General features: G+C 42.3%; 1 protein-coding gene across 1 annotated transcript in view; it reads right to left on the reverse strand.

The window, feature by feature from the left end:
* Positions 1–5,379: 5,379 nt before the first annotated feature.
* Positions 5,380–20,865, reverse strand: part of LOC100076888 — a 45,490-nt gene continuing 30,004 nt past the window's right edge. Inside the window, exons 7-8 of the mRNA XM_007669299.3 lie at positions 10,123–10,350; positions 5,380–10,067 (exon numbers count right to left, since the gene is read on the reverse strand). Coding sequence (XP_007667489.2) covers positions 10,212–10,350 — 139 coding nt within the window. The 3' untranslated portion in view covers positions 5,380–10,067; positions 10,123–10,211. The remainder of the gene's footprint in view (positions 10,068–10,122; positions 10,351–20,865) is intronic.

A 20,865-nucleotide genomic window follows, 5' to 3' on the forward strand; every position in this document is an offset into this window, starting at 1 on the left:
ACTTCATTTCTTTGTTTTGACTTTCCCAAGCTCCCAGTTTCCCAGTGCATTGCACCAAGTGGGTACTCAAATATTGTTTACAGCACTACCTGAAAATGAGAGAGGATACCTTTTAAAGATACATACAATAGAGCCCCAGACAAACGTACATCTTACCTGAAAACTAGGAGACAACTATGCAGCAGACCATTAAGGCACAGTGCAATTAAGAACAGTGATGTTCTTTTTGAAGGGGTTGAGGAGGCTTGAGAGGTAAAGGTGAAAACAAGTGTGGCAAACAACACAATAACACAAAAAAGTAGGCTTTGTATGTGCACTATGCAATCAAGGCTAGAAATCTTGTACTTACCTTTTCGGCCATACATCCATAGATGAGCTTCCTTGATAAACTTTGAATTTAAAGGACAATAATTAACCAATCACTAATATTTACACAGCACTTACTATGTGCAGAGCACTGTATTAAGTCCTTGGGAGTGTACAATATACAAAAAGGCTAACCAACACATAACTATAAAAGCCAAGTAATTATGTCTGAAAGTGAGGGTGAATAGTCTATGCAAGAGGGCATATGGAAGTGATCAACCAGAAGAGGATTTGACCAGAACCACTCCTCTACTTTAGTGAAAAATACCTGGTAAGTCTTCAGCTGATCAGTTTTTAGCTCTTAGAAAGGTACTAAGTAAAAAGATCTCAGGCCAGTTTTTAATCTCTATAACATGTAGAGGTCCTTTCTAAAGCATAGTGCTGACATTGAGTTTAATCGAGAAGCAGCGTGGCTCAGTGGAAAGAGCACGGGCTTTGGAGTCAGAAGTCATGGGTTCGAATCCCGGCTCGGCCACTTGTCCGCTGGGTGACTTTGGGCAAGTCACTTAATTTCTCGGTGCCTCAGTTACCTCATCTGTAAAATGGGGATTAAGACTGTGAGCCCCACGTGGGACAACCTGATTCCCGTGTCTACCCCAGTGCTTAGACACATAGTAAGCGCTTAACAAATACCAACATTATTATACTGAGTCATTAGGATCACTCCTTGCAGCCCTCTATATATTTCTGAATTGACTCCTCTCACCCAATATTTCTGATCTTCCTTTACTTGTGAAAATTAAGATCAGAAAAAATAGCAACCAGAGTAGTTTCCAAAGACTGTTGCTGTAGGAATTGTTTTCCTAAGTTCCCTAACCTTAGGTGCTCCTCTCTTTCTGGAAAGGTTTTGATGTAATGTCTGTAGACATTGGATGCTAGCAGGTTAGCAGGTTTTTTTTTTTCCCCGAGAGGTATTTTTTTTTCCCCCCTTCTTGGCCAGGATTTTTCCGATCCGGTTTTGATCAGGAACCTCATCTTAGTAGTGTGGCTGGCTGTTTATGAACCAAGAACAAGCTGTTCTTCCTCCAAGAAAAAAAAAGTTTTACAACCAAACTATAAATGACATCGAAGCCAAATTTGTAGCTTTTCAAATAGACATCTGCTTGCAATGTATAAATAGCTAAATAAATTGCTTCAGGTTAGTTACATGTAGTTCTTCAGTTTCACAAGGAGACATATATGGAGGGTAACTTCACCACATCTACAGTTCTCATCATGATTATTCAATGGAACAAATCTTAGAAAAATTTGAATTATTTCTGAAGGGTTTGGAAGCACAATGGGGCCATTTCAGAAGCTCCTACTCACTGTAGGATCCAAATGCAGGAATGTCTCTAATGTTCTACTTTACTGGAAGTATTTTCAATCCGTTTGATAGTACACTGCATCAGTTTTGAGGGTGAAATTCACCCAGGTGAAATAACCTGTATCAATTTTGGCAGTAAGGCAGAGAATCCCAAAGTATTACATTTCAGGCACATTCACTTATGCTAGTTCTAGGCTACAAAATAAGCTTTTTAATGTAGAAGAGACTCATTTCCTTTCCTCATGTCAGTCAATAGTTTTTTCCTCTTTTCCCTTCTTCTATGTAGAGATGCAGTGTGGCCTAGAGGATAGAGCACGGGCCCGGAAGTCAGAAGGACCTGGGTTCTTCTTATGACCACCACTTGTCCAGTGTGATCTTGGGCAAATCGCTTAGCTTCTCTGTGCCTCAGTGACCTCATCTGTAAAATAGGGATTAAGACTGTAAGCCCCATGTGGGACATGGACTGTGTCCAATCTGATTGGCTTGTATCTACCCCAGAGCTTAATACAATGCCTGGCTCATAGTAAGTCTCTTAAATACCATTTAAAAAAAATGCAGTATTGACCGACCTGTTCAGAGATCTTAAAGTGGATGCTCCTTACCTGAAATAACATCTGGGATTCTGCTTAGTAAGGCCAGCCTTTAGCATCTCTACTGAAGTGCTCTTTCTTCTCCCCTTACCTGCTTTTTCTTCCATTAGACTGTGAACTCTTCAAGGTCAGAGACCCAATCTTTCACTTATCAATTCTCATTTACGTAGTATCATGCGTGACACTTTGCTGCTGCCGATGACATCTGTTGAAGTCAAGACTGCTTTGATTTTAGAGCTCTGTGTGTTTAAATGGTGGTCTGTTCCTCACTCTCTCCAAATTTTGGTCCTTTCTCCTTCGCTATTTTATCCCACTCCCTACCCACTTACTCATGGGACTCACTGGGTCAAAGGTTGCCCTTTGAGGCACTCAGAAAAGTTCTAGAAATTTATTTTGCCCACTAAGTTCTAGTAATGTCATATTAAAATGAAAGTTACCAACAGAAACATAACTAGTAATTTGCATCTTTGCTACCCAAGCTTATGATGAATCCTGTTCATGCAAGGGCCCCATTGGAGAATCTGACACTACCCATGTTATTATATATGTCACATCTACCCTTGTGGGAAGAGCAATCATCTCTTGATGATATGGTGCAAAAGGTCAGAATTTGGGGGTTGGGGGAGAGGTTAGGAGATAAGAACCATCGCCCCTGCCCTCCTCCCCTCCTTAACTTCTATCTTTAACCACTCATTCTCCAATGGCTTCTTCCCCTCTGCCTTCAAACATGCCCATGTCTCCCCCATCCTAAAAAAACCCTCTCTCGACCCCATTTCCCCTTCCAGTTATTGCCCTATCTCCCTACTACCCTTCCTTTCCAAGATCCTAGAACGAGTCGTCTACACTTGCTGCTTACAATTCCTTAACTCCCATTCTCTCCTGGACCCCCTCCAATCTGGCTTCCGACCCCTCCAATCTACCGAAACTGCTCTAAGGTCACCCATGACCTCCTTCCTGCCAAATCCAATGGCTCCTACTCTATTCTAATCCTCCTTGACCTCTCAGCTGCCTTTGACACTGTCCACCATCCCCTTCTCCTCCACACCTTATCTCACCTTGGCTTCACGGACTCCGTCCTCTCCTGGTTCTCCTCTTATCTCTCTGGCCAGTCATTCTCGGTCTCCTTCGCAGGCTCCTCCTCCCCCTTCCATCCTCTAACTGTTGGGGTTCCCCAAGAGTCAGTTCATGGCCCTCTTCTCTTCTCCATATACACTCACTCCCTCGGTGAACTCTTTCGCTCTCATGGCTTCAACTATCATCTCTATGCTGATGACACACAGATCTACATCTCTGCCCCATCCTCTCCACCTCCCTTCAGGCTTGTATCTTCTCCTGCCTCCAAGACGTCTCCCTGGATGTCTGCCCACCACCTAAAACTCAACATGGCCAAAACTGAGCTCCTCATCTTCCCTCCCAAGCCCTGTCCTCTCCCTGACTTCCCTATCACTGTGGATGGTACATCCTCCTTCCCATCTCTCAGGCCCACAACCTCAGTGTAATCTTTGACTCGGCTCTCTCGTTCACCCCACACATCCGATCCATCACCAAATCCTGCCGGTCTCACCTTTATATCGCCAAGATCCACCCTTTCCTATCCACCCAAACGGCTATCTTACTGTTACAGGCTCTCGTAATATCCCGGCTAGATTACTGTGTCAGCCTGCTCTCTGATCTCCCTTCCTCCTCTCTCTTCCTGCTCCAGTCTATTCTTCACTCCACTGCCCGGCTCATCTTCCTGCAGAAACGCTCTGGGCATGTCACTCCCCTTCTTAAAAACCTCCAGTGGTTGCCTATCAACCTCCACACAAAACAAAAACTTCTCACTCTAGGCTTCGAGGCTCTCCATCACCTCGCCCCCTCCTACCTCTCCTCCCTTCTCTCTTTCCACTGCCCACCCCGCATGCTCCGCTCCTCCGCCGCCCACCTCCTCACCGTCCCCCGTTCTCACCTATTCCGCCATCGACCCCTGGGCCACATCCTCCCGCGGTCCTGGAACGCCCTCCCTCCTCACCTCCGCCAAACTAATTCTCTTCCCCTCTTCAAAACCCTACTTAAAGCTCACCTCCTCCAAGAAGACTTCCCAGACTGTGCTCCCCTTTTCCCTCTGCTCCCTCTACCCCCCCTTCACCTCTCTGCAGCTAAACCCTCTTTCCCCCCCTTTCCCTCTGCTCCTTCCCCTCTCCCTTCCCATCCCCTAAGCACTGTACTTGTCCTCTCAACTGTATATATTTTCATTACTCTATTTATTTTGTTAATGAGATGTACATCACCTTGATTCTATTTATTTGCTATTGTTTTAATGAGATGTTCATCCCCTTGATTCTATTTATCGCTATTGTTCTTGTCTGTCCGTCTCCCCCAATTAGACCGTAAGCCCGTCAAAAGGCAGGGATTGTCTCTGTTACCGATTTGTACATTCCAAGCGCTTAGAACAGTGCTCTGCACATAGTAAGCACTCAATAAATACTATTGAATGAATGAATACTAGGCATTTCTGGAATATGGAGTTCCAGCAAAACACAGCTCCAGTTTCAGGAGACAACCTGAGAAGAGAAAGCCCTATGACTCTGGTGTCTCTCCCTCCAGACTGTAAGCTCGTTGTGGGCAGGGAATATGTCTATTGTGATACTGTACTCTCCCAAGCAGTTAGTACAGGGTTCTGTACATAGTAAGAGCTCAATAAATACAACTGAATGAGTGAGTGAATGAATGAATCTCCATTCCAGTACAATCACTGCCACTCTTCCCTGCTGGGGTACAAAGCATTTGGAGGTGTGTGTGACCTCTCGTGAGAGACCCGGTTCCAATTAACTGGTTGAACCACCCATGCATCGACCCTGCTTTGCGATCCAGAGCCCCTCTACTCTCGTGTAGAGACCTCCCATGGACTCCAGTGGCAGCTCTATAAGGATAGCACATATGCGATCAGGTTTTACGCCAGAAGTGAGTGGCTCATCATACAAACTGCTACAAGTTAATTAGCTAATGACTATCAGGTGTCCAGGATAAGCTGAAGAGAGGTGTTCACTGGCAAAGGCAATATCTCCTTTAGTAAAATGGATTAACAGACCTGAGGAAAATGGAAAAACACACCAGAGAGGGACCATATGGAAAGGATACTTAAAATAGGTTGTTTTTATTACTAACTAGCTCGGAAAGGATAACCTGGAAGAGCATGACATTTTCAAATAATGAACCGCAACATTTATATACATTTCATTTCTTCAGTTATTTCAGAATGACCTTCCCCCAAAAAATGCCAACTTAATTTCCATGATCTGGAAAAGTAAAAATCGCTTTTTAAACAAAGAACTGCCAAGAGATAAAGCAGAGTCCAAGGTCGCATGCTACTATGTGACTTTTTATAAACAGCAACAATTTAAGAATTCCCCAGGGATTCTCCATTACAATATTTTCTAAGAACATTCTGATAAATTATTTATGTACAACTACAGATGCATATGTAGATCTCTAATGATTTGACATTAAGCATCAGTGTGCAAGATGCTGCTAGAAGAGTTAGACATGATCCCTGTTCAAAAGGCACTAATATAAATTAAGACAACATCAAAACTTGATGTAAGCTCATTGCGGGCAGGGAACATGTCTACCAACTCTGCTGTATTGTGTTCTCCCAGGCACTTAGTACAGTGCGCTGCACATAGTATGTGCTCAATAAACACACTGATTGATATAAGGCACTCTTAAGACCACTTTAAAATAGTAATAATCAAGGTTAAATGTAACTCAATGTTGATTGACATTTCACAGTATCACCTATTCCTTGAGTTTGAATTAAAGTGCTTGTGTTATTCAAGTAGGTGTGCCTTCTGCGTAGCTTAGTCCTACTCAGAGAAAACTGGAGAAAGGACCACTTTGGGGAAAACCGCCATCCAAAGCCCTTAAGGAAGAATGCAATGACCTCCATTACTGTGAGGTCTAATTCTGAGGCCTCCTTAGGAGCAGAACTGAAGACTCCTGTCCCCAGCAGGCTTACCTGAAAACTACGCACTATAGGACCCCCACTCCAGATCCCAGGGAATATCATCTTTACAAACCAGTGAATTCCAGTTTGGCAAAGCTCTGCTTGTGATTCCCATTTATAGAAGCTTCTGGCCGGGCTTATTTAGAGGAAACTACACTCGTCTTCCCTGTTCCTGTCTCTCCCCCATCCCCCACACCTTATTACAATTTTTCTCCAAACAAAATTATTAAGAATTGTTGGCTAACTTTGCAGATTAGACAGAGGGATTGGAGGAAGGGAAAATGAGAATGATGCAACTCAGCAGGCCAAAAGTAAAAAGGAAATTCGGACTTTTGTTCTTTAATCACAGCACTGTAATATTATCCTATTATTTGCCAAGCATTGCTCTCCCAGCACATTACAAACATTGTGATACTAATCCTAATACTCCAGTGAGTTGGACAGGTGTATATTCTCTTCATTTCACAGGTGAGTACAAGTAAGCCAAACAGAAATTGTGACTTACCCCAAGTGGAAGTCAGGAACAGAGCTGGAAATCAAGTTCATGACGTCTGAAGTGCTTTATCCACCAAACTACGTTATATGGTCTCTGGGATGTGAATTTGGCCCTCTTAGACTATCTTGGGTGAAAGACTTGTTCATTATTTCACAGTAGATACAAGTTGTGATTTATATAATTTAGGGAAATATTTTAAGGCATCAATTCTAAGACAGTCCCTAAAGGAAAGGTTCAGCTCATCAAATAAACCCTCCACTGACTTGAGCATAGCTTAGTTTCACAATGACATTTTGAAAGCTTGCCCAAGGCTAGGTCAACATGATTCAAAAGGAACAGTTTTATTGAGCACAAAGTCACTTGTAGCCAGTGGAAGGCCTTTAAAAGGTGGCAGCCCATAACCTGTTCCACAGTCACAGAGCAAGAATGGAGCACAGGGCTTCCAATTCAGTGGAATGACTGCATCACCAACATTCACAATCTTACACTAAACTCTTTAGGCCAGTGAGGTAGCTCAACTTTATTTTGTATTTAGTTACCAATGCATAATCTCTGATTCGACTACACCTAGAGAAGATGACAAGCACACAACTCACTTTGGCAGCAGTTGATTAGCTTGCTGGGATTCCTCTCTCCCAACCCCCTCAATTCTTGCTCCCGTTGCTACCCTATCGCTATCAGGGGGCAAGTCTGAATATTCATGTCTGGCAAAGAGTGCTGTTGTTTTGGGGGACAGAGACTATGCCGGGTGCCCCATCCCCTCATCTTCTCTCTGCGTGATCTCGGCTGAGTCCTTAACTCTGATCATACCCCGCTCCTTGAGACACAGTCAGGCTCTGGATGTGGTAAAGAGAAGTATGGCGAGCCACTTCCATTGTCCCCGATCCCAAACATGGCCAGCCACAACAAGTCTATCCACCTGCCAGGAAACTCTCAGATCATGGTGGAATACCATTTTCCTAGTGGGCTGTAATGCAGAAATGAAGATCTATGAACCAAAGAACAACCCACCTATGCATAAGCATTGAAAACGGTGAATGGGGCAGAGGCTAAAGGAGGTATGTATTTGCAGTCCATGTTCAATTACCTGTGCTAATGGAGGGAGGCATTAGCTGGGATAATTGAATTGGTGAATAAACCAAATACTCACACCTTCATCCACTTAGACAGCAGACAGAGACACACACACATGCCTTCTTCCATGTAGGCTTTACAACCATTGCAGCTAACCTTGACCCAGAACCTATAAGGCACCCAATTGGGATGGTGCAGCATGGGAGAATAGGGGACAATTCTATGAAGTGTGTGGCCCAACCCTGTTCTTCCTAGAGGCAACAAGGAGGTGTTCCTCTTCCTGACAGCCCACTTCCTGTTCCCCTCCCTGTTGCCACAGTTACTCTCACCCATAACGTGGGGCTATATCGAGGACGGGAGGTAAACCCTTAAACTAGGTTCCCAGTTCTGTTGTCAGCCCTTCCTGACCCTGGATAATTTTGAAGAGAAGTCAGCCTCCAGACTACTGACCTGTTGTGACTTGGATTAGGTGAGCTTAAGATTCAGAACTGCAGGGATTTTCTGATAATGCAACCTGAGTCCAGGGCTTTTTCAAATGGTTTAAAATGGAGTATCCCTGGGAGAACCTAGAGCTCCTTATGAAACCCTTTAAAAAGCTAGGGAAACAGCAGAGCCCTGAGGAGCCACATCTTAAAATAGAAACGCTTCTCCAATCCCTCTGGGGACATAGCTGCAAGAGCCACAGGATGCTGTGTGATTCTAGAACTTATCTCTGGGTACCTGGGCCTTTGAACAGGATGGGAGAAGACAGGGAAAGTGAAGAGCAGAAAATGAAAAGTGCTCTACTGTAGTAGGGTAGGGTGAAGGATAGATAACTATATCAAGGGCACCAAAGACCCTCAACAGGCCCTTGGATTCAGAGGCAGCTGCATTTCATAACACAATGGTAGTGAGGGGAAGATGAAGAATATGAAAGGATCTTGGAAAGTATCAGTGTGTAAGGTGCTGTTCAGAACAGACAGGGTCTTAGTAGACTTGAATGTAAATATCAAAACTTGATGTAAGCTCGCTGTGGGCAGCCAACTTGCTGAAAAAGCACAAAAGACAGAAATATGGTGAACTAGAGGTGTGGAGAGACAAGGACGGGGGTGTGGGTAAAGGAGATGGGAGAAGGAGACTGGGAGGAGGAAGAATGGCAGTGAGGAAGGAAGAGAGGGTCCAAGGCAGAAGGGGAAATGGAAAAGGGTAACAGAGAAAGGAGAGGGCAAAATGACACAGGAAGGAACATTGAGAGGAGCGAGGGAGGACAGTAAGGAATAGGAAAAATAAAGAGTGGATCATGGGTGACAGGGCCAGAGTTACACACAGACACAAATAAATATAGACCAAAGAAGAGATTACTACTGCTGCTACCTGAGTCCCTAGACAGGACCCAGGGAGTGGCAGCAAGGAGAAGGCATCCAGAAGGGCCTGGATGACAAGTGGCTCCTAATGCACCATCCCAGAGCACAGCCCAGAGAGCCTTGCTGATCAGGCCAGGAGGTGGCAATGGGAGCCTGACAGCAGTTACTGCCCCTGCCTGTCTACTTCACAAGAACCGCCCTTCCAGGCCAGGGATGGGAGTGTCTGGTACTACTGGCTAAAGGTTTTCCAGCTTCACTGGAAATTCCCATCTTTGCCTCAGAAAAGCCAGTTCAGTCATGGTGTTGCTGCCTCTGAAGAGGATAAAGGGAAAAGAAGTGGCAGCTCTAGCTGTTGCTGCCGCCGCCGCCGCCATTATATTCACTGCTGAGGGATTCTCTGCCGCCATCCAGCTAAGGGTTATATAATAGGCCTGTCAGATGGAGATATGAAAATCTCCAAAAGGCTGATCATCATTGCACTTTAGGCAGACTTGGTCTCTTTAGGTGCCATTTCAGACTTCTGTCTTAGGGAGGATGGGTCAAGGCTCTGGGAACCAAGAACACAGCATCTCCTTGGGTATAGTGCACAGAAGAAGCCACCCAGAGATGATTAGAGAGAGATTCTTAGCCTATAAGGATAATTGGGTTTATAGTGACAGCCAGGTGTGTTTCTACAAACGACTCCCTCTCTCTCCCCACCCACCACCATGGAAATCGTCCAATTATCTAATCGGAAAAGAGAACTAGCTAGCCCTATGGGCTGCACTGAGGCGGTAAGACACTGACAACTTTAGGTGAAATTCTAAAGCCACCAAAGGGGACCTTTCCAATTTAACGATTAACTGCATTTACCCTCCTGATCAGTCAAATTAAGAGAGTCTGGGGAACTGGATTTTAACAGCTCTGACTTGTGTAGAACAGTGCTAGGCACATAGTAAGCGCTTAACAAATACCAACATTACATTGTGGAAGTTTTCTCCATATAAAAGAATGACATCACCAAAAAAACTATCCCATATCAAAATTTAGTCCCAAGACATCATTCCTTATGTTATAGGGTGACTATCCAGTTTGCCTTGTGACTATTCCTTATTGAGAAGGGAGTCCAAGCCAAAATCTGAATCACTGCGATGCCCAGTGGAACGAGACAGATCAGGTAGAACATGGCCTCATGAAGTCCTGAAAACAAACTAGGGGAGAAAAGGTTGGAAATATAATTAAAATTTTCTTCAGAAGCAGTTTGTTTCTATTAACTCTAGGTGGTTTATTAAGAAGTAAAAATAGTTAACTTCATTCAAATTCATTTAGGAGTTCACATAAATGTATCAGATAATACTTTGCCTTGATAGAACACCATTAATTTTATAAGTGCTTTGAATTCGTAATTATCATCATCTGGAGAACTTATTGCCTAATGAGCTTAGATTAATTAAACACTGAGGTACTATTTTATCCCCAATTAGAAAGGGTTTTGAAGAGTCATGATAGAAAAAAATTAGTTTCAGCATTCAAAGATGGTTCTGGTTTGCCTCTCAGCTTTCAATTTCCATTAAGAAACATGGCCTAAAAGTCCTGGCCTCAAAGCTCCTGTTGTTACCAAAACATATTTCTGGAAAGTCTTCCTATTCCATCAAAAGAATAACATACTTATATTTTCAAACATGTACCAGCAAGCTCTTGATTATTTAAAGGACTGATTACCAGGTGCGTGAACTTTCCAGACTTACTTCTTTTTTAGGCAGCCTTTTAATAATCAATCAATGGTATTTCCTGAATACCTATTATTCACAGTATTGCACAGAACACTGTACTAAGCACTTAAGAGGTGGTAGACACGTTCACTGCCCACAACAAGCTTATAGTCTAGAGTACTTGTTAGCACTTATTTGCCAAGCACTGTACTGAGTACTGGGGTAGATATAAGATAATCAGGTTGGACGCAGTCCCTGCCCCACATGGGGCTCACAGTCTAAGGGGTAGGGAAGGCAGGTATTCTATCCCCATTTTGAGGGATAATGAGGAAATGGGGAGGCACAGAAAAATTGAGTGGCTTGCCCAGAGCCGCACAGCAGACAGGTGGTGGAGTCAGGATTAGAACCCAGGTCCTCTGACTCCTAGGCCCATGCTCTTTCCACTAAGCCCAATGCTTCTCTGTACTGGCATTTTCACCAGTAAATCAGGACTGGGATTTCGCATGTCTATGGCTCAGCCCCTCTCACACATTCCCCTGGCACTATTTTTTTTTGCTTTACTCATTAGGGCAGAGGCAAAATCAGCCCCTTCCTCTAGAAGGAGAAGAGTTCTAAAGCATACAGCAACATGTGGCCTCTCCTTTACTCCACAGCATATGCACCTCTTACTCTTTGCCTTTATTTTCTGTGCCACTGCCCTGTTGCGCAATGATATATAAAGGAGGAAGAAGGGGCCTGACAGCATAGGACACCTGCTATCCTTGATTTTTTGGGTACGTCCACCCTGCCTCAACTGCTTCCAAACCCCTCTCCCTTCTTCCTTTCCAGTGTTCCCTCAGCAGAGGGGAAGGAAGGGGCACTTTAATGCCCAATATGAGAAGCCATGGAAAATTCAGAATTTACCATCTCCCCTGACTTAAATTCACAGTATAGAGGTGCATCAGCCTGAAGTTTATAGTTAAGAGAGTTGAGTTTTTCAAAAAGTTAAAAAAAAAGCTACCTATCCATAAAATCATGTAAACACTACAAATACCAAACGTGCCTACCTAGATATTTGACCCTTTTCATTTTTACTTTAACATCTCTTAACTATGAACTGGCCCATAAAGACTCTAAAATGACTTTATGTGGTAAATTTTAAAAAGCAGAGTACATAACGCAGTAAAAAACACAGCCCAAGTGAGTTGAAAAAATTTTGTCAAACCAAATTCAACTAAATAGCCCATATAATAGCTAAGGGTTAGAGGATTGGATATGATAATTTTTTGACAATTCAACCCAGTAGAAGATAAGTCCTAGATTAAATCAATGTAAACTGAGCCTTTTTGTCATGAGGTTGCCATCTTGTGCACGCCTTGCACTTATTAGAAAACTCCTACCAAAGAGTATTAGTTGTTCTTTGCTCCTCTTCTCATTCTGCTGCTAGCCTGCCTGATCCCTGTGGTGAAGGGTGAGAGGGGAATGGGGTAGGGACATGCTAATATCCCCACAGACAATTACTCTCCATCCTTCAAAGCCTTATTAATAGTAATAATAATATTTGTTAAGTGCTTACTATGTGCCAAGCACTGTTCTCAGCACTGGGGTAGATACAAGATAATCAGGTTGTCCCACATGGGGCTCACAGTCTTAAACCCCATTTTACAGATGAGGTAACTGAGGCACAGAGAAGTTAAGTGGCTTGCCCAAGGTCACACAGCAGACGAGTGACAGAGGCGGCATTAGAACCCTCATCCTCTGACTCCCAAGCCCATGCTCTTGCCACTAAGCCATGCTTCTTCTCACTAAGCCACACTGTTTCTTGAGCTTCACTAAGCTAATGCTGCTTATTGAAGGTACACCTCCCCCAAGAGGCCTTCCCTGACTAATCCCTCCTTTCCTCGTCTTCCACTCCCTTCTGAGTCACCCTGACTAGCTCCCTTTATTCACCCTTCTACCAGGCCTGCAGCACTTATGTACATATCTGTAATTTATCTCTACTAATGTCTGTCTCTCCCTCTACACTGTAAACTTGTGGGCAGAGAAGGTGTCTGCTATATTGTACTCTCCCAAGCACTTAGTACACAGTAAGTGCTCAATGAGTACAATTGACTGACTGACTAATACTTGGGCAGGCTGAAGACAAGATGACTGATCCGAGGAAAAAAACATCAATCCTGTCTACATCCTGCAATCCCAGTAAACATTAGTTGAAACTTTATATTAGGCTTTCCCAATGTAGATCCATGCAAAAAAGGTAATTTTTGACTAAAAAAAAAATCCTTTCAAAAACTGCACTTGGCCTGTGCAGACATGGCCATCATTACCTTGTGATACTGCAAAAAAAAAAAAAAAAAGATCACCAGAATTGGTGACATCTTATCCCTTTTGTGCAATTACTTGAGGGTCTCAGAGACAACATCTCATACAAAATGTAGGAAAGATCTCCAAGGACTCACTGACATGATAGAGGTCTAACATTTTTTTAAGTATAATGAAAATCATCTAAATTCCACTTTAAAGTTACATTGAAAAGATGTCTTGAGTCCACAAAAGGAAAGGAAATGTTCTAATCAAGACCTTTAAGGGAAAACCACAGAGCTGGGGCCATCAGCTGCTATTCACACAATTACTACAATATGTGCTTTAAAAAAAAAATCTTTTATGAATAGATGGTTTCTGCTTGGCTGAGGCACCTCTAAGCTTTGTCCACGCTTTTGGTTAGCAGCAGGAGCCCATTATCCATCGGCATTCTCTGCTTATTAGCAGATTCCAATTACAGAAATATCAAGAAATTGGACTCCAGCTGCCAGAAGGTCCTCTGGATGAGGCTTTCAGCCCCCAAGAGAAAGGTTGACTTCTCTCTTCTTTATCCAGACTGAGAAAGGGACTTAGGGAACACCTGTGACACTGTGCCCAGGGTAACTCGAGTGAGCAGTGACAGAGAAATGTAAATGGAGAATGCACCATATTAGATCTGAATTCATAGGTAATGGGGAGGAAAGTTTCAAGCAAATACAGTAATTCAAAAGCTACCGCTTTGTGGCAAAGGATTGAGTATTTTCAGAGGCAGACAGTTGTTACTGGAATTCAATAGTCAGCGCAACTGTACTTCACTCTCTCCACAGTATATGTGATTTCACTGATTAAATAATAACTTGAGGCAGTTAAAGTCCTCCTTTTCATCACGCCTCTTTACTGTTTTCATTCCTCTCTCCACTTTATCTTAATTCTTGGGTCTCTTCCTACAGTTTTAGTCTCGTATCTTCCCTTTTGGAGAGGATTGATTCTATTGATCATTTTCCTTTTCAGCTTTTCATTCACTGAAATTCCACACCCCCTCCCCCTCATTTTCCAAACTGCATGTATTTAAGGCTTTGGTAGAAATATTTTTCTTAATCCTGACTATCATTAGAGTTTTACATTCTCTCTTTAATCACAATGGTTCATCTGCTTTTTATTTATTCATTTATTTGACTGAACCCATCCTTTCTCTTACACAATTCTCTTTCTAGAAAAAGCTTTCATGTAGTAGTAATCTAACTCGTATCTAGCCAGATCATATTGTTCTTCATGCTTCCTGCCTCAAATTGCAACAGCTACACAAGTTGTAGAATCAGTCCTGTGTTATGTGGGAGAGCAGTTACTATTAGTGGCACTTCCCCCCCACGCACACACACACGCAATCTTTTCTTTTAGGTTTTTTTTTGAAAAACTCCTGAGCTCTCTCTCACAGTCAAAACCCAATCTCCCATCTCTTCTCATTCCCTCCAGCGAGAAGACTTCAGGGTACACTGAGACCAATAAAGAGGTTACTTGGAGGTCTCAGGGAAGTGAGGTTGTGTTTGTCTGTCCAGAAACAGGTGTCCCCATAAAACTGCTTTTAGATTTACCCTCATTGGATGTTCTTTTGGATAAAAGACTTGAGACTAAATACATCACGGAATACATATTGCCCTCTCCACATGGGAAGAGTCTTAAATGACTATTGCCATAAAATGTGGGGAAAACAATGTAAGGAAATTTGATCTTGCCTCTTTCTTGGCTATGCTTTTTTTTTTCTGAGGGGCTAAAGAGCTCTACGAAAATCACTTGCCCTTTGTGGAAAATTGAATGAGTAGGAAATAGAGCCAAATCCCACCCTAAAGTGAAAGCTAAAGAAGAAATGACTAGAAAAACCCCCAATAGTTTGATAATGTCATCACATCTCTGACAACTCATCTCTTTCTTTGTTTATATATAGTGCAGCAAAACACATATAAAAATGGGCATATTTGGGGCTTCTAATGTGTCCCCATAAAGAGAAAGAAACTTACACCAGCACAAAGGAACCACATTTCTCCAAAGGTGAATCTATTTCACGTTATTGACACCAGGTACTTCAGTATTTTGCACATGAATGAGTTCTTTCATTACCCCGTATTATAACCCATCACCAAGTGGGGTAAACCATGCCTTCTATTGGTGCAGAGAGTGGGGTGAAGCATTCAGTATGGTCTTCCCTTTGTTCCAACTTCTAGTTTAGTATGAAGGCCCTTACCACACTAATGCCACCCGACTCACTGTACTTTGATCTAATCAATGACCTCTTGCCTCTGGCTTGGAATGCCCTCCTTCATATCCAACAGATGACCACTCTCACCACTTTCAAAGTCTTATTAAAAAGCACATCTCCCCAAGAAGCTTTCCCCTACTAAACCCTCATTTCCTCTTCTCCCACTCTCTTCTGCATCCCCTTTGCCCTTGGATCTGCACCCTTTATTCAACCCTCCAGAAGCCCCACACCATTTATGTACATATCCATAATTTATTTATATTTACATCTGTATCCCACTCTGGACTGTAAGCTCTCTGTGAGCAGGGAACGTATCTACCAACTCTGTTCTACTGTACTCTCCCAAGTCCTTAGTACAGTGTTCTGTACACAGTAGATGTTCAATAAATACGATTGAATGATTGGAGCAGATGTAGAAAGAGCTATTTTCAAATAGAGTCGCACTACATTTTCCAAACTGCATAACTGTTCATAAGATTTTTCATTAGGAACCACTACATTTTGAATCTGAATTTTAAAATAATTTTAAGATTTTGAATTCCTCGAGGTCAGGTATGTTATAATTATTCCTTGTAATTTTCTAAACTCCTAGTGTAGGGAGATGATATTTGTAATAAGGAATTTTATCCATAATTGTGCATTTCATCCATTTCCCTGAGATTGAAAATTGATCCCTGAAGAAGCAATGAAAGTCATTATCATCACTATGGCCTAGCAAAAAGAACATGGGCTTGGGAGTTAGAAGACCTAGATTCTAATCCCATCTCTGCCACTTGTCTTCTGTGCAACCTTGGGCAAGTCACCTAACATCCCTGTACTTCAGTTCCCTCATCTGTAAAATGGGGGTTCAATACCTGTTTCCCCTTACACTTAGACTGTGAGCCCTATTTGGGACAGAGGCTGTGTCCAACCTGATTATCTTGTATCTACCCCAGTGCTTATTTAGTACAGTGCTTGGTAAGTCTTTAACAAATATGATTATAAATGAAATATATAAAATCACTGGTTACTCATATGAAATGTCCACCATGTAGCATGGCTCAGTGGAAAGAGCCCGGGCTTGGGAGTTAGAGGTCATGGGTTCTAATTCCAGCTCTGCCGCTTGTCAGCTGCGTGACCTTGGGCAAGTCATACTTAACTTCTCTGTGCCTCAGTTACCTCATCTGTACAGTGGGGTTTAAGACTGGGAGCCCTACGTGGGACAACCTGATTACCTTGTATCTACCCTACTGCTTAGAACAGTGCTTGGCACATAGTAAGCACTTAACAAATATCAACATTATTATTATTACAGCAGTAAAGGACATGGTTTCTGCCCTCAAGGAATCTGCAGTCTAATGGGGGAGAGAAATTGCAAAAACTGCCAAACATACAATAGAAAAAAGAGAAGGAAAGATACAAATTAGCAATAAAAAAACAGTTAAATGAAAAAGAAACCAATATAAATATGAGAGCTTAGGTGGAGCATGAAGATAGACCAGTTTCATAGAACGAGCAATGATTTCAAATCAGGGTGTATTTGTTAGGTCATGCCCAGTGAAATATTAGACCTAACCCCCTTTCGATCATTTCACACGACACTTGCTTTTCAGAGAAGGAGCGTGGCTCAGTGGAAAGAACCTGGGCTTGGGAGTCTGAGGTCACGGGTTCGAATTCCGCTCTGCCACTTGTCAGCTGTGTGACTGTGGGCAAGTCACTTAACTTCTCTGTGCCTCGTTACCTCATCTGGAAAATGGGGATTAAGATTGTGAGCCTCACGTGGGACAACCTGATTATCCTGTATCTACCCCAGCACTTAGAACAGTGCTCTGCATATAGTAAGCGCTTAATAAATACCAACATTATTATTAATGTATTGATCGAGGTACAATTGGGTAGCTTTAGCCATAGTAATAATCATCATCATGATGATGATCAAATACGTTAAAGTATTTAGTACAGTGATACGTGTGGTCGTGTGTAAGGAACTCCGAAATTCGGCCTCAAACAAAGCACTCGACACCAAATCCTGGAGGTAGCAGGCCCTGTCTGCCAAAAGATTGTAGTAACATCAGTTGTCCGGGAGATGGGGTATTTTTTCCACTGAAATCCTAAAAATTCTAGTTAATGGAAACCTGCTTTCTTTTTACGATTAAGATCCCCCAAAAAGAGTGAGCAAATTCAGTTTCGAGCTGAACTACTGCACGGGATTTGTTTTGTTGCAGTGCAAGAAAGAAACCCCCTGGAACACAATATGACCTACAAGAGTAGCTCTTTTCTTCCTAGGTAACTTGATCTTTAACATTGAATAAAACGAGAGAATTGCCTCTTAATAAGAAACAGAAGTCATTAAGCAAACAGCAGAGTGCTCTACATCATGCAGGTATTATAGTGGCTATTGCTGTAATAAATCTCTATGGAGATCGCTTATATTCAGTGAACTGTTCTTAAACTGATCTTAATGACTGACCACATAAAATTCAACACCAAGACATTTTCATTATATAAAGGCTAAACCTTGATACTGTTTTTTATATTCTTGGCTACTTTCTACAGGGCATTTGTTTTCTGAACTGAACTTCTCTACAGCTTAATATTGTTTACTGGGTTATTTGGAAATGAATTGCTTTCTGAGCACTTCTTGAGAGTATAATTTCCGAAGTTTTACTAGTAATGACTCGGGCAAAGGAAAAAAAAAAGTCCAAGACAGAGTGCTACATATGGTACTCTTTGAGGCTATGCTTGTATAAATAGCAGATTAAGTTTTCACTTAAGTTTATTTCATGATCAAAGCACTGAAATTGGTTTGGGTTGCCCTGTATGGATCCAAAGACTATTCTGTGTTTAACAAAGGCTTAATTGTGGCTTTTTTTTTATAATACTGATCTTCATTTCTTTCCCCATTATATAAACATATAATCAAAAAAGAACTCAAAATTGGCCAAAATGGAAGTGCGCTAGGCCTGCTTTTCTGTACTTGGGGCTTTTAACAAAGCAACCAGTATAAGTTAGTGGAATAAATGGTATCTACATAACAAATAGTTGCTGAATATACATGCTTGGCTAGACAGAACAGTAACACTAGTGTTTCTACACCACGATTAAATATTTGAAAAACCCTGTTACTGGCCCTATTTGCATGGGCAAGAGTGTTTTGGAAGGCATTTTTTTGACTGAAAAATCAAATTTGCATGAGAATTTGTAAAATTTCTACTAGATCGTACCCTTATTTAGGGCAGAGATTGTATCTACCGTCTCTATTGTACTCACCCAAATGCTTGGTACAGTGCTCTGCTCACAATAAGTGCTCAATAAATACAACTGAATCAGCATGTCTACCTGATTGAACATCTGCATTTCAAGCATTTCCATTTCTCAGGCCACCTCACCCTGCTGCCACCCTAGAGGTCTTATGAGCAATCCCCAAAGTCCAGACAGGCTGGCAGTGGAATAGGAGGAATTGAGGGTCATGCCAGCCCCTCAGGGCATCAACAGTCAACTGGGCAATCTCCCTGGCCAATTAGCAGACTTACGTAAGAACACCTGCTCACTGCAGTCCATAAACTCAACCTAATGCTTTTCAGTTCTTTTCTTATAATATAAATGCCTCCTAGCAAATCCCTTTTTGTTACCTGGCTATCATTTGGCTGCAAGTTTTATCCCTTCAAGTTATAGCCATTGTTATGTGAAAAATAAATCAAACTCCTCTTCAGTGCAATTTTTAACTGCATACTGTGTGTGTGTGTGTAGACAGAGATATCATTTCTAAAGCACTGTACTCAGGAACAGATTCCCTCTCTACATAATTGAGAGAGATTATGGTTCGTTTTCTTGCCCTATACCCCATATATAAACATGAAGCTCCAAACAAGATTGCTGTAATATACACTGGCATCTGGAGGTGGCATCCAACTGTCACTAGGGAGAAAATGGAAACCATTAAATTCAGAATGGAGGTCTGCCCTGAAACCACATCATTTTCTACTCTTAATGTCAAGCTCGCCCCATCTGTCTCAAAGTGATACACCGAGAGGAACAACGATTCATCCCTCCCTGTAAGTATAACATCAGCTAAAGGACCTCATTCAATAAGGAGGGATGGGGAGGGGGAGAGACAAGAGAGGAAAGCGGAAAAGTTAAAGCAGCAGGAATTAACATGGTAGTCCAGAGCGACAGAGGAGCTTGGGAGAGGAACGGCAGAGGTACTGATGAGACAACCAAATGAAGGAGGCTTGGCTCTTCTTCCCCTTTTCTATCTTCCCTGCTGAGACTGCGAGAGATCTGTTCAAGTTCTCTCTCTAAAAGGAGGCTAGAGGAAGCCCAGTTCTCCCCCTGCCTCTCTTCCCTAAAGTTTATCTGGGCTGATTCTCTCCTCCAACCCTTCTGCTATCCCTCAGAAAAAGAGACAGCTGTATACTGACAACAAATACACCAACTACAAATCATCAAATTTAAAATGGTCAAGTTATCTAAAAATTGAATTCCTTAGATATGCTAGAAATCAAAATTGGTTTGACTAAAAAGTCATTTTCAAAATGACAGGAAATATGGTGGAAAGTTTTTAAAATTGGGTTTTTTTTCCTCCTCCCCTGAAATCTTGGACTTTTATTTCCTATTTGGGCCCTCAGTTCCATTAGTTTCATTGATTTAGTGTGGATCTGTCAGAAACTACTTCTACCTATGCAGGAATTTCTGATAACCAATACCTTTGCTGTGCTTTTAGAAAAGATTATTAATTAGCATTTCTATCCAGACGCTTTATAAACACTGAGTCAGAGCCTGCCAATGAGGGAGCTAATTACTTGGTGTAATGTTGGTTCCTCCAAAAGGATATTAACTATTTGAGGGTCCTTGGGATGACTGTTATGAAAACACTACTCCAGCACACTACATAGAACCCTAACAACCTAAATGAAAGCACCTAACTTATGCTCAAGCACTAGTTTATTCACATGGCAAGACTTGGCCAAAAGCCTAAAACCATCTAGATAAACATTCACATATTTGCCAAGAAGTGACGTAAGAGAGTGTACTACTCTGCATGTTCTGCTTTTACTTTGTTTCCACTGAACCAGTCCCTTGTCCTGCCAGTCAGCCTTCCCCAGGTGGTACCCTTCTGGAGTCCTGCCAGATGAGAGAAGCAGGCCTAGGACAGAGGACTCAAGGCAGGCTAGAGCTCTAAAAGGAGGTGGGGAGAAGGAAGCAACAATGGAATGTTTTTTTTAAGAGAAACTTCTGTCTGGAACTATTCTCTTTCCCATTCCCAATTGGCAAGGCCTTACACTCCCTTTGGGAGGGCCTTAATATTCATTCATTCAATCGTATTTATTGGGCACTTACTGTGTGAAGAGCACTGTACTAAGTGCTTGGGAAAGAACAACAGAAGAACTCCTGGTGAATGGGCACTTGCATATGCTGATGATTCACTACTGAATGGTATTTTTTATTGTCCCAGGTTTAATGGTAAATACTGCACATTTGGAAGGCAGAATTGGAAATTC

Source organism: Ornithorhynchus anatinus, chromosome 2 (assembly GCF_004115215.2).
Source record: "Ornithorhynchus anatinus isolate Pmale09 chromosome 2, mOrnAna1.pri.v4, whole genome shotgun sequence".
In the NCBI taxonomy this organism is placed as follows: Eukaryota; Metazoa; Chordata; class Mammalia; order Monotremata; family Ornithorhynchidae; genus Ornithorhynchus; species Ornithorhynchus anatinus.